This window comes from Protopterus annectens, chromosome 1.part2 (genome assembly GCF_019279795.1).
Source record: "Protopterus annectens isolate FY-2018-M chromosome 1.part2, PAN1.0, whole genome shotgun sequence".
Taxonomy (NCBI): domain Eukaryota; kingdom Metazoa; phylum Chordata; order Ceratodontiformes; family Protopteridae; genus Protopterus; species Protopterus annectens.
Window position 1 is genome coordinate 537382509 of NC_056727.1, and position 12500 is coordinate 537395008.

The 12500-nt window shown below is 38.0% G+C and overlaps 1 protein-coding gene and 1 pseudogene across 3 annotated transcripts in view; both read left to right on the forward strand.

Moving 5' to 3' along the window:
- GALM (galactose mutarotase) overlaps positions 1-12500 on the forward strand; it is a 528762-nt gene that overhangs the window by 56436 nt on the left and 459826 nt on the right. For all 3 annotated transcript variants that reach the window (XM_044057494.1, XM_044057486.1, XM_044057502.1), the window contains exon 3: positions 4168-4322. In XM_044057494.1, coding sequence (XP_043913429.1) covers positions 4168-4322 — 155 coding nt within the window. The remainder of the gene's footprint in view (positions 1-4167; positions 4323-12500) is intronic.
- Positions 7581-7697, forward strand: LOC122792582 (annotated as a pseudogene).

Genomic DNA, 12500 nt, shown 5'->3' on the forward strand with positions numbered 1-12500 from the left:
CTGCTGAGAATACTGCCAGATATTCGTTCACCTTTTTTCCCTTGTCTGCTGATAGCACTAGGCTTTCTCTTTTCTTTTCTTCTACTATATTTTGTTTGTATTGCAAAGTATCAGTGTTTCTGAATTGCTGGATACTGAGCCGCTCTTCATCCCCTCTTGATGTGAATGGGTAGCCTGTGTTTATATACTTCCAAAATGCAAAAATGGTCATTAGAAAAGCTTTTACAAGCAATTAGTGGACACTGAAGTCTTTTGTGCCAATTGCATTTACATAGTCGTAGCCTGAACAAAAGCAAGTTTTTGAAGATTTGGTCTTGAATTGTATATGTTAGTATTGTCATGTGCCACTATTACCTTGAATGGAGTAGTTTAATGAATGAGATTTCTTTCTTTGTTCAGTTGTACTATTGATTTCTGAGAGAGAAGCATCCTGTCAAGGTTGCTGTACATTTGGCAAGCATAAAAAAGCATGGGGACCTTCCTCTTCTGCTTTACATCTGAAGTATACCCAAATATGAGACTGCATTGCCATACATAAGAGATGCATGGCTACAAAATTCCTTAAAACTTTCTTGCTGCAAGCCCAAACAGTAAGACTTTGCTTTTACTTTGGTCTGTCAGCCTTGCGGTCTGCTCTAGTTTCCATTGCAAGTGGGTAGTAAGTATCTCCATTGGGGAACCTTCCTTTTTCCTTACTTCTTTAACAGAAAATTTGATTTTTCATGTCAGTTTAGAAGGGTAAATGACTCTAGGAGGCAGATTCTGTATAAAGATAGTCACATTATAAATGCTTATTTTTGCATTAGTGTCTGGTCACAGCTATAAGGAGTGCTACATTTGTCAGTTGTAGAACTGCTTATTTTCCCTGTAATGTGTAGAAAATCAAAGCTCTTCTAGGTAGGATGGGCTCTGAATCAACCCATTTGGATGTTCTTAAGCAGCTAATGAAGAAGCTTAAAAAGTAAAATCTGGTAAGACTGTTTCTGCTGTGGCACTTATTGAGCCCTCCGATAGCCCAGTGTTTTCAACTTTTGCAACCGCTTTGGTGGCTGATAAGGCACAGCTTCTTGTCACATCCTGCTTCACTAATCAGATGGCCTGTTTGTCAGTTTGGTGTGTTTGTTTACCTGGATAGTCCAGTTGGGCAAGAGCCCATTTTTAGATGAGGCCTGGAGAGAAGCTTCAGAGGCAATTAAGAGATTACATACGATACACTAGTTACACATATTGCAAAGTTAGATTGAGTTGCATAGTCTGGAATATGAACATAAATTATGCAGGTTGGTAATAGTCACCTAAGTAAACAACAAATCATATTTTGAACATTACATAAGTAGAACATTAGGTAAGTGAGTGACATAATTTCCTAACTGTGCTCAGTGTATTTAGAGTAAAATATTCTTGTAATGAATTAAACTAGGTAGTGAAGTAGATAGGGAAGGGAGGTAAGAAGAGAGCAGAGGCAGGAGAAAGAATGATAGTGGAGAGGGAGAGAAGTTAATGTAAAGTTGAGGTAAATAGGGGAGAGGACCGTGAGAGTTAATATGTACAAATAAGAGGGTAGTACGGGAAGAGAAGTTAAATGGTTAAATTAATAGTGAAGAGAAGGGGGATGAGATAAGAGGAAAAGTAAATATAAGTGAGGTAAGTTACATATGGTTGACATTAGAATGGTAGAAAATTAGGTGGATGAGATGGTAGACAACAGGAATAGGACTTTAGCTGGGAAGAGGGAACCACTGCTTATTATTCTGAAGGACTGAAGGGAGTACCTCGGATTTTGGTCCAAGAATTTGTTCCAGGTACCCTTATTGAGGTAAATTAGAAGTCTGAGCCCTCCACATTTTATCCGCACTGATTCTCTTAGAAAAGTGAAGCAGATGACTGAACATGCCTATTCTGCTCATTCTGTCCCCAGGGATACTCTGAAGGAGTAGTGTGACTTTTCTCTAGGGCTGTTTAAGGCGGTTATGTCCTTAAAGCCTCTTTTTTTTTTTTCCTCTCCGCTTTCTTCTCCTATTTCCTCCCCTAATAAGGGAGGCAGAGACTCTTCTTTTGGGAAAGATGATTTAGAATCTGATGTAGATTCTTTGGCATTTTCTTCCCAGATACAATTCCTGGTTGGATTCTAATCTGAAAAGGATGGCACCATATGATGTCTTGGTTCTCCTTTAGAGGAACTTTTTTTGGCGACACTGTTTTAAAACTGATACAGAATTTAGAGTGGTGAAGGTAAGCAGGTGTCAGATGTGCAGCAGAGGTTTTTATAGTCTTTTGTGCATGTGGGTGGGGGGCCTAAACCGTCTACTATACCTCTGGTGTTTGAAAGCTTTGCAGGATACTTTGGTTACTGGAATTCTAAATCGGTCTCCAGCAGCTAAAAACCTGACTGGTTTTACTAGGTTCCAGATATTACAAATGTATTTGTAAAAGCTCTGCTTTAGACCATACAGTGATCTTCTATAGACTATGACAAAGCTAGCAAGCTTCTTCCATCTTCAGTGCCTTTGCCAATGACAAAGATAGCAGAGCTATAGATAAGTACAGAAAGTTATATATACCTGCTGTGCGTATTCTTCATGCTATAAGCTGCCAAACCCACACAAAAATATCTTTTATTAATGTGTGAGATGTAAAAAAAAAAAAGTTACGTCATATATATCGGACTCTGATAATAAAACTTCTATGTTGTTTTTCCTGAATTCTACCACCTAGGTACAGCGATATGCTATTAAATGCTGTTGTGATGAGACACATGCATCCTCTAGAGTTGCAGCTTCTGGCTTGTTTTTAAGGATATATTCTTGGTTAAGTTTGCAATCTTTATCAGAAGATGTCAAATCTAAGTTACTGGATGATTTTCTACATAGTGCTGAAATACGTAAAAACCTGCAGGAAGGAAGTAACGTTATGGAAGATTTGATCCAGATTTTCCTTTCTCCAGTCTTAAACTTTCAGAGGAATTATCCATGCAAGTGTGCCCCCTTTTCATTTCAGGAATCTCTAACAAAAAGGCAAGAAATTCTTCCAAAAAGTTCCCCAAAGTAAAACAAAACCAGATAAAGAACCAAAAGGTTCTTTTCCAGACAAGTCAGCCAGTTGTGAGAGTCTTATAAATGCAATCACATATGGCTTCCTTTCCTTTTTAATTTTTCACAAAGATAAGAGTATCACAAAGAATAAGCACTTGTTTTATGCCTAAGGTCAGTGAATTATCTTTGAATCTGTAAACTTGGCTACCTTCTTTCCTTCTCAAAATAAGGGAGAGAGGACCTTTCATTCTTTACATGTTCATGAGGAGCTCAGAATTTATCTAGACAAGGTTGAGGCTTATAGGAAGTCTGATCACCTTTTTATTTCATTTCAGGATAGAAAATTGGGTTACCTTATCTCTCAACAAACCAACTGTAAATGGATTTCTTTGTCATCCTTTCCATAGGAAGCCCCTTTCAGGTCAGATAAAAGTCTATTCTAACAGAGCTGTTAATTTCACTGGTACCTTTTTCAAAGATCTGGACGCAAGATCCATTTTAAAGGCAGCCACTTTGACTTCAGTTAACACATTTATTAAGTACTACAAAACTGATGCCTTCTCTAGGTCCAGAGCTGGTTTTGCTAGATCTATCCACAAAGGAATTGTGGACCCCAGCTCAGCTACTCAGTCCTGCCTCCCCCCAAAAACTTGGGAAGTCTTCCCATGTATTATTAACATTGCAACAATGATCAAGGAAGGGTATAGTACAGTTATGTAAGAATTTACAGTAACAGTAGATGGCTGACTGGATCACACTGTTGTAGCACTGGAACCTTCCCTCTATTCTCTTGGCTGAGGTGGATTTTGCATACATTTCTCCTCTTCTACTTGTCCTGCATTTTCCTCTCCTCCTTCTATGCTTACTTCTTTTTGGGTCTGTGGCAAGAAAGTCCTGTGGATTTTCATGTCCTTATTGTCTTTAGTGTCACAGTCTCTCACTTTAGGCATATGTTGCATGTACAACATGAAAGGAAGGCACCCAAGCTTTGGTATGCTAGCTGGATGTATGGTGTCATTGAACATATAGTATCCTTCCATTTGTAATCAAAATTGCAACACTGATCTAGCTGGGCATGTACTGTTATAAGTTTATACACAACTGTACTTTACAAATATTTGCTACTGTTTTGCAGGCTACATTAAAAAACATCCCTATTTTGGAGCTGTTGTTGGGCGCGTTGCCAACAGGATTAGCAGTGGGAAGTTTTCCATTGACGGACAAGAATATCAGCTGGCAATCAATAAGGAACCCAATAGTATTCATGGAGGAATAAAAGGGTTTGATAAGGTGGGCTATGTGTTTAAAGGCGTGGTGTTTTGCTTTGCTTTAGTTAATATCTTGTTTAATTTGAAACCAACCTAAGTGGCTGTTAAAGTAATGGATATTAAACACATACAAGTCATTGCTTGTCATCACTTGGGCATTGTGGAATAACCTGGGCTAATATTAATCTTGATAATCCTCTTGCAGGGGTTAATGTGAGAGAAGACATAGCCTCATACCACATTTCTCTTCCAAAAAAAAGAAAGAAAAGCTATTCTCGCTCATCAAGCAAGCATGAGCACCTTTTTTGCTTTACAGAAATGGACCTTTATGTGACATTATGCCTTTTTGAAAGGAAAATGTATATTAAACTGCTTACCAGGTTTTGCAGAAGGTTTCTTCAGTCAGGAATCAAATCTCCGTCCGCTTCTGATCACATTGTAATAATACAGAGTTATTGACACACACTTTTACTTTTCTAGACTTCCGCGGTGGTGCAGCGGTAGCGTTGTTGCCTCACAGCAAGAGGTTCTCCCGTTCAGTTCTCAGCTGGAGTGCGGGGAGTGCCTTCTGTGTGGAGTCTGCATGTCCTCCCCGCGGTTGGGTGGGCATTCGAAAGACATGTGTAAATGGGCATGCCTTCATTGAAGGTTGAACGTCGAGCTGGCACCTTGGCGTTTGTGAAAATCTACCACCAATCATTAGCAGACCGGAGTTCCACTGTGGTGACCCCTAACCGGGAAAAGCTGAAAGACAACAACTTATTTTACTTTTCTAATGAGCAGTGCAAAATGAATTAATGTGAGACTATTCAGACCTGAACATTTTTGTGACCCTTTATGTGCTTTATTTCCTTGGCAATAAAATATGTTTTTGCTTTTGACGTCCTAGAGGCATTTCACAACAAAGTTCAGTGTAGTGACCATGTGCCCTAATGCACTCGTCTATAAGCAAGGTTTACTTCCCATTTCTTAAAGTTAGTAAAAATGAACAAAAGGGGTTGTTAATTTTCTGGGTTATCTATCTGTTTATAGTTTGGTTATTCAGCATGGACTGACATCCCTCCCACCACTTCTGCAAAACTCTTGAAGTAGAAATAAATCCTGTTTATGCCTGCTCCCTCCTTACATGCACTGTAATTAATCATGGTGTTAGCCAATCCTTAGTGTCAGCTGTGTCAACTTTTCCACTCAAGAACACTAGAAATGCCTGTTTTGGTACAGTCCAGATACTTAAACACACACACACTTGGAAAAAAATGTAGTTTTCATTTTTATGCTTTTTCTCTGCATCCCCCAGTGTGTAACTTCCTTACCAGTTTGTAGTTGGTTATAAAACTGGGGGGAGGAGGGAGCTGTGCTAGTTTCCTTTCTGTTTTACAGTATACTTGGCATAATTCAGGTTCAGCACACATTTGTTCTCAAGAGTGTGGGTGTCCATCCACCCATCCAGCCATCCACAGTCTAGCCTTCACCTTCAGTTCTGAGTTGCACCACAGCTCTCTCACAGCTACAGCACCACCAGGGAGCCCAATTACTAGGACAAAATGACTGAGCCTCCATTGCAGAGCTGGTATACTGGGCCACCAGCAGCTCTGGATTATCTCCATTCCATTCTAAGAGAAGCTGATTTAAAACAGCAGTTAAAGAAGTAAATCCCTTGACTAAATTAAGTTGACATCAGGAGCAGTAAAACAGGGTAGCTCAAATTGGATCAAATGGTAATCAGACCAGAGACTAGTAATACCTCAGGCCACTAGTGACCACCCTAAGTTAAAAAAAATAAAGTATGACTTCTAGCTATGCCTGTGAATAGCAGCGGTAATAACATGAAGGAATCCATTCTTTTTCAAAATGGCTACAAATGTATTTTTAAGAGCTACAGAATCGTCATCAAATTGGAGGTTGAAGTTGCTCAATACTACCCAGGTTGAATGAACCAATACTGACCTTGAAAAGAAAATGTGTAAACTTTTGAAAGAAGATCTGCATGCTGCAAAGTAGATGATAAATGAGAAAAACCTGCGGTTTGCTCTTGTCCTTGTGTTGCTGTAGAATAGACAGTGGTCCATCCCATTCTTCTGCACTCCAGCAATACTTTCGTTATAGACCTACTGCATAATCTTATTTTCAGCAGTGGTTCCCATCAACAGGAGGCCTTGCTGTAGTCAGTGGGAGCTGATAGCAAACTGAGGAAAATGCATAACGTACAGAGCTGTGAGTCTTCCTAATCTCTGTGCTGATTTGATAAATGGTTGTTATTTCTGGGTCTGGATTATTAACTTTCTGTTAATTGGGCCCCATATTGTGAACCACAACATTGTCATTACAGCCTGCAGTCTTTTAAAGTATAACTAAGACACATAGCAGTGCTTAAATAAAGGAAGTATAATTTCAGATGTGTATAGTTATTTATTCTGAAATCATTTTTAACTGACACTTTTTTTTTCAGCAGTTTTGTTATATGTTTAAAGTGTTTCCAATAAGACATTGTAAGTTTACAAATACTTTATTCATTCTTGTCTTTAATAGTCACAATCTATGATTAATGCCCGTCTCTCAGACATTTAGCTGCATTTCTTATTGACGTCCCAGGTGGCATGCTGGTAGAGCTGTTAGCACTGCTGCTACTTAGTGCTTTGTTCTCTAGTTTGACTCCCATTTGAGATGCCTTCTTTGCAGAGTCTGCATATCCCCTCTTAGCTGGTGTGGGTTTTTAACAGATGCTTTTGGGTTCCTCCCACATCACAAAAACATGAAGATAAGTGAATTTGTGGTCCTGCAATGTGTGTGTGTGTGTGTGTGTGTGTGTGTGTGTGTGTGTGTGTGTGTGTGTGTGTGTGTGTGTGTGTGTGTGTGTGTGTGTGTATTTAACAGAATAGGCTTCAGCTTCCGTATGACCTTGCATAATAGAAGCCCCTGCATAACAGATTGTAAGGAGAGAATGTCTTTTGTTCTTTCAGCCTGGTTGTACATTCTAAGCTTAAAGCCCCAAGGTTTTTTTCCTGTTAGTGCTTTATTCCTAAACTAAATTTCTCTTGCAATGGATCTATAGAATCTTTCCCTTAAAATAACAGCAGTAAACAAACGGCCCATTAATCTGCTAGGCATGAGTGAGTAATATTTGTTACAGGTAAAGACCAAACCATCGTTATATGATATTTTTTATTTCACAGGAGCATAATTCTCATAGCCTAGTATTCTACTATGATACTATCAACCCAAGGGGCCTTTTTAAGCCTAGCCATGCTTGCAAGTAAAATTTGATAAGTAGTGGTTTCCAAGGGGTAGGTGTGTGTGTGTGTGTGTGTGTGTGTGTGTGTGTGTGTGTGTGTATTGCACACACACACACACACACACACACACACACACACACACACACACACACACACACACACATACACATTTTGGCATGAGTGGCTGAGTATTTACTAGCTTCCTGTTTCAAATAGAGACATAGGTGCCACACCAGAAGTATAACAATCCCCATACACTGATCTGTGTTACACTTGAATAAGTGCAAAGATGAACTCTGCTTCAAATATTTGAAATATTTTTCTGGTTTTTGTGCCACGGAGAAGAACATTTATTTTATGTTTGCTTAAATGGTTGGCTTTTTAGTTTCCTGTCCTGTAGCTGTTTCTTTGTAAAGGAGCTTTGTGGTGTCAGGAATATGAAAAAAAGTTGGTGGCTGTCTTGTGCCCGAGGGACTGCTTGAGGATACAAAAATCAGACTTTTGAATGAGAGTAACTGATTCTAAGCCCTATATAGAAAACATAAAAGTTACTTGGAAATGTTCCTCTCAGATTTGTGCAGCTCTAGAATATGAAGAACTTTGCCAAGTCAGCTTTTTAAGACAAAGAAAGAAAAGCTCGAGTGCCTGTATTTTCTGTGCAGGTATATCTGTCTTATAAATCTTTTCCTGAAGTGCCAGTAATCCAGTCTGCCAGGAGAAGTAAAAGTTGATTTCCCAAAACTCAGTACGTCTATGAAGGGACAAGAAAAGTGACCTCTTTTTTATTTAGAGGAGCGTTTTCAAGTACAAGCTTTTGAGGCACAAAATGATGATGATTTAATTGCAGTGTTCCGTAAGTGTGTGCCTGAAAACTGTTCTTGAACGACAACTATTTGTTAGCTGGTCAGCATACAGAAAATGGTTAATGTGGGTCCTTTCACGAATTCAGTATGTCTGTGAACTGACAGAAAAATGACAGGCTTTTTCCTCTTAATGACAGTTGTATTCTGTGATAGCACCTGCTTTTCTTTGTTCATTATCTGTCGCCAAGATTATTTTTAATGTATTTATTGTTTACTGGAGGCCCTGATAGAAAAGCTCCATACACAAAGTTAAAGAACAATACATTGTACTGTTAACGTTGTGGGGAACTCTTAAGGCATATGCCCTGCTTCATATCATTAGTGTTTGGAGGAACACTTGGGAGTGGGAAAGAGAAGTGAGAGAGTTAACTGTAAGTAAAACAAAATTTTGTTAACACTAATATTTTATAGCATATGATATAATCTGTATGCTATAAAGTTTTCTCAGTCATTTTCAAGTGTGGTGGGGATACTAAAGTAGTTAGGTGTCCCTGTTTATTTTTTTCCTTCTTTTCTCTTTCTCCTTCAGTTTTAAAAAGAATGTAGACACTGCAGTGTAAAAAAATAAATAAAAAGTCTGATACAAGAAAATCTGATGTGCTTTCACTCATTCTTGCATAGGGGTATGACTGGATTGTGGACCCTGGCTTGATGACAAAGCAAATAAGTAAAAAATAACATGGAATATAATAAAGCTTTCCTCTAGCAAATACATTAATAAATATTTGTAGAAGCAACTCTTTATCTAGTTATCGTGTCTCCATGAAGACAGTTGGACAATAACAGTCAATAAAAACAGAATACTACTTTTCTTTCAATGGCTAGGAGATGATGTCTTCTGAAAGCATTCAAGTGTTTTCACCATTCTTGGAGAGCAATAAAAAGAAGACAAAACCAAACAGCACTTGGTAGGAGCACAGGCTGTACCATGTGTCTTAGTATGGATAACCTTCATTTTAGGTTAACCCAAGTCTTTCAGTGTGGCTGTCCATTTGGGACAATTGTTCCTATTAGGAAGATGTACATGGTTTTGTGTGTCAGCATTAAGTTAATAGGGTTTAGGGGTGTATTGGGAGGTGTATTTTTTGAGGGCTTTCAATAAAACAAAAAGTTTTGTAAGATGTGACATAGGCTCAAATGGATATGACAAGAAACAACTGTAGAAAAGTTCAACCTGTCGAACAGTGTGTGTTTAGTTCCAGCTTTTGTGTTACAAGCATTTGAGAAAAAAACTGTTGTATGTAAAATGTGGGAATAATAACTTTTTAACACAACGATGCTCTCTGTAATGTCTTTAAATGTCTGTGCCTCACAGATAAATACAAAAAAGAAAGTAGTGAACTGAATTAAAAATGTCGTGCAAATAGCTGTGCTACAGGATGCACACTTGGAAAGAACTGAACATGTGAATTTGATAAAGGTTTTCAGGATAGTTATTCAGTGGAATACCTGAGACAGAGGGGAAAAAAGTAATTCTGTTAATTGCATGAGTAGCTCCAGTAGTGCTAGAACAGGAAACAAATAATGGTAGATTTGTAGTACTTGAAGGCTGCTGGCAAGGGAGGAATATTACATTGGCATGTATTCGTATTCCACCTAAAACTGTTATACAGTAAACTCTCAGTTAACCAGAACTCAAGCAACCGGTAAAAAGTATAGAAGAAATACAGTACAGTTGTCATGTGTTGCACTTTCTATTTCTTCCTGCAGAAACCTACCTTACGTTTTTAGAGTTTTAAAAAGGAAGATGGGAATAAATTCCCTCTCTCCCCAACCTGAGAGCAAGTCAAACCAAACAAATAGTATAGGGTACAGTATTAGTCAGGCCTATTTTTATAGTAACTCTCAAGCAACCAGAAACTACAGTTATCCGGCATCTACCAATCCCCATGGGTGCCAGTTAACTGAGAGTTTACTGTAATGGATCTTAAGAAAATTCTGGGAGAAATAATCCACTTTCTGCAAGGAATACTAGTTATAGGTGGGGACTGGAATTTGATTTTGAGCAGTGAAGATGTGTCTGGGGGGCCCGGAAGGAAAAGTGTAACAAAGGAAGATAGACTTTTGAAGAAACATATGAAAATATTTAGCATGGAAGAGGTAAATTCAGTACTAGTAGAGTTCAGAGTAAATGTATATATTCCCCAAGATACAAAACTGGGCTAGGATAGACAGAATTTATATTTCACAGGAACATGTGCACTTAATCAAAGGTCTTGATAGCACTGAATAACTATTTCAGATCATGCACCAATAATAACGAAAATAAAAACAGGGTAATGAAATTAAGTAAAAATGAGACACTGGCTATTTCCCACCTATCTGTTGAAAAGAGAGGAATTTAAGGAATGTTTACTGGAAATTATTCAGGAGCTATTAGAGGAGAAAATTCTTCTGAAAATATAGCTAAGGAGTGGGATAAAATTGAAGTGGATTTTAAAAATAGGGTGGAAATAAAAGGGGAGATACGGTTAAGAAGTAACAAGAATTATTTAGAGGGACTGACATGTTAAAGTATTGCAGAATACTAAACAGAAAATAAGGGATTAAATCGTTAGTTTAAAGAAATGCTGTTAAACCACTGTTTTTTGATAACTGTAGAGCACAAAACTTTTAGCACGACGACTCAGGCAACAGAAAGTAGAAAGGGCTGTTGCCAAGCTTGGGGAGCCTTTAACAAGGAAGGTAACGAGATCCTGTAGAGGTATTAGAAATATTTAGGAAACTCTATGAAAGTCTGTATAAAGCAGGGAAGCATGGAAATCAATAAAATGTACAAATGGAACTGTTTTATGGAAGAATTAAATATACCACAGTTAGAGGTAGATGAGGCTCAATTACTAACAGAATAGGAGGAGATGAGATAAAAGTAGTGATGTATAACCAGTCTACAGGAAAGTCCCCAAGAGTAGATGGTATTCTTGTGGAAGTTTGGAAGCTAGGTGGGAGAAACTGATAAAGGTATTGTTTAACAGTATTTCAAGAGGAGGATAAGAACCAGAATCCTGGAAGAAAGTGATGGTAGCTGTAATATCTAAAGCGGCTAAAGATTCATCAGATCCAGCTTCATATAAGCCCATTTCAGTACTAAAACATGATTATAAAGTGTTTGTCTGTAATGGCTAAAAGAATGGCAAAAGTGATATCAAAATTGATAGATATGGATCAGTGTAGTTTTTTGGAGGGGAGCATTTGACAACATTAACAGAACACTGATGATCCAGAGGGAAGCAGAATGCAAAAAATACCACTGTTTTTGGTGGGTCTTATAGGTTCATAGATTAGTACTAAACTAACTATCCTTGCAAGCCCTTTTAAGCCTAGCCAATTATCCCTTGTGAGACTCGAACCCTGCACCTTGTGTTTGTAAGGCAAACAGTCTTGATGCAAAGAAAGCATTTGATAGAGTAAGTTGGGACTTTATGAGCAGGGCAGTGGAAGCCTTTGCATATACTGATAAAATTATAAGGTTGATTAGGAGGATATATGAGGGAACAGAAGCAAAAATTAAAGTGGGTGGGGTCCTCTCTGATAATTTTTACTTAAAAAGTGGAACCAGGCAGGGGTGTTCTTTTTCCCCTTTGTTTGTATTATATTTAGAATGATTGGCAAGAAAATAAGGGACTCAAAATTTCAAGGATATAATTAGTATAGTAGTCAAGAAAAACTGGCTGTATTTACAGATATTATTTTATACCTGACAAATCCAGAAAAGGACATTACAGTGTTGTGGAACATTTTGAGACAGTTTCTGTTCTGTTTGGAATACAAAATGAGTGAAGCTAAAGCAAAGGCAATAGCAGTAAATTATGTACACACACACAAATTGGTTCAGCAATATCCATATTTATGGGGATATGATAAAATTAAGTATTTAGGAGTATGAATTAAAAATGATTTAGGTGTGGCAGCTAAGGATATGTGGGAAGAGACTAAACAAAGGGTAATACAGAAACTGAGAAACTTGAAGATATGGATAAGATACAAGCAGTTAATGTTTTAGTCCCTTTAGTCTTGTACACAGGTCAGGCATATTTTTATCAGCCAGAGGAGAAGTTATGGATAGCAATTGATTAAAAGCTAAAGGATTTTATCTAGGAGGGG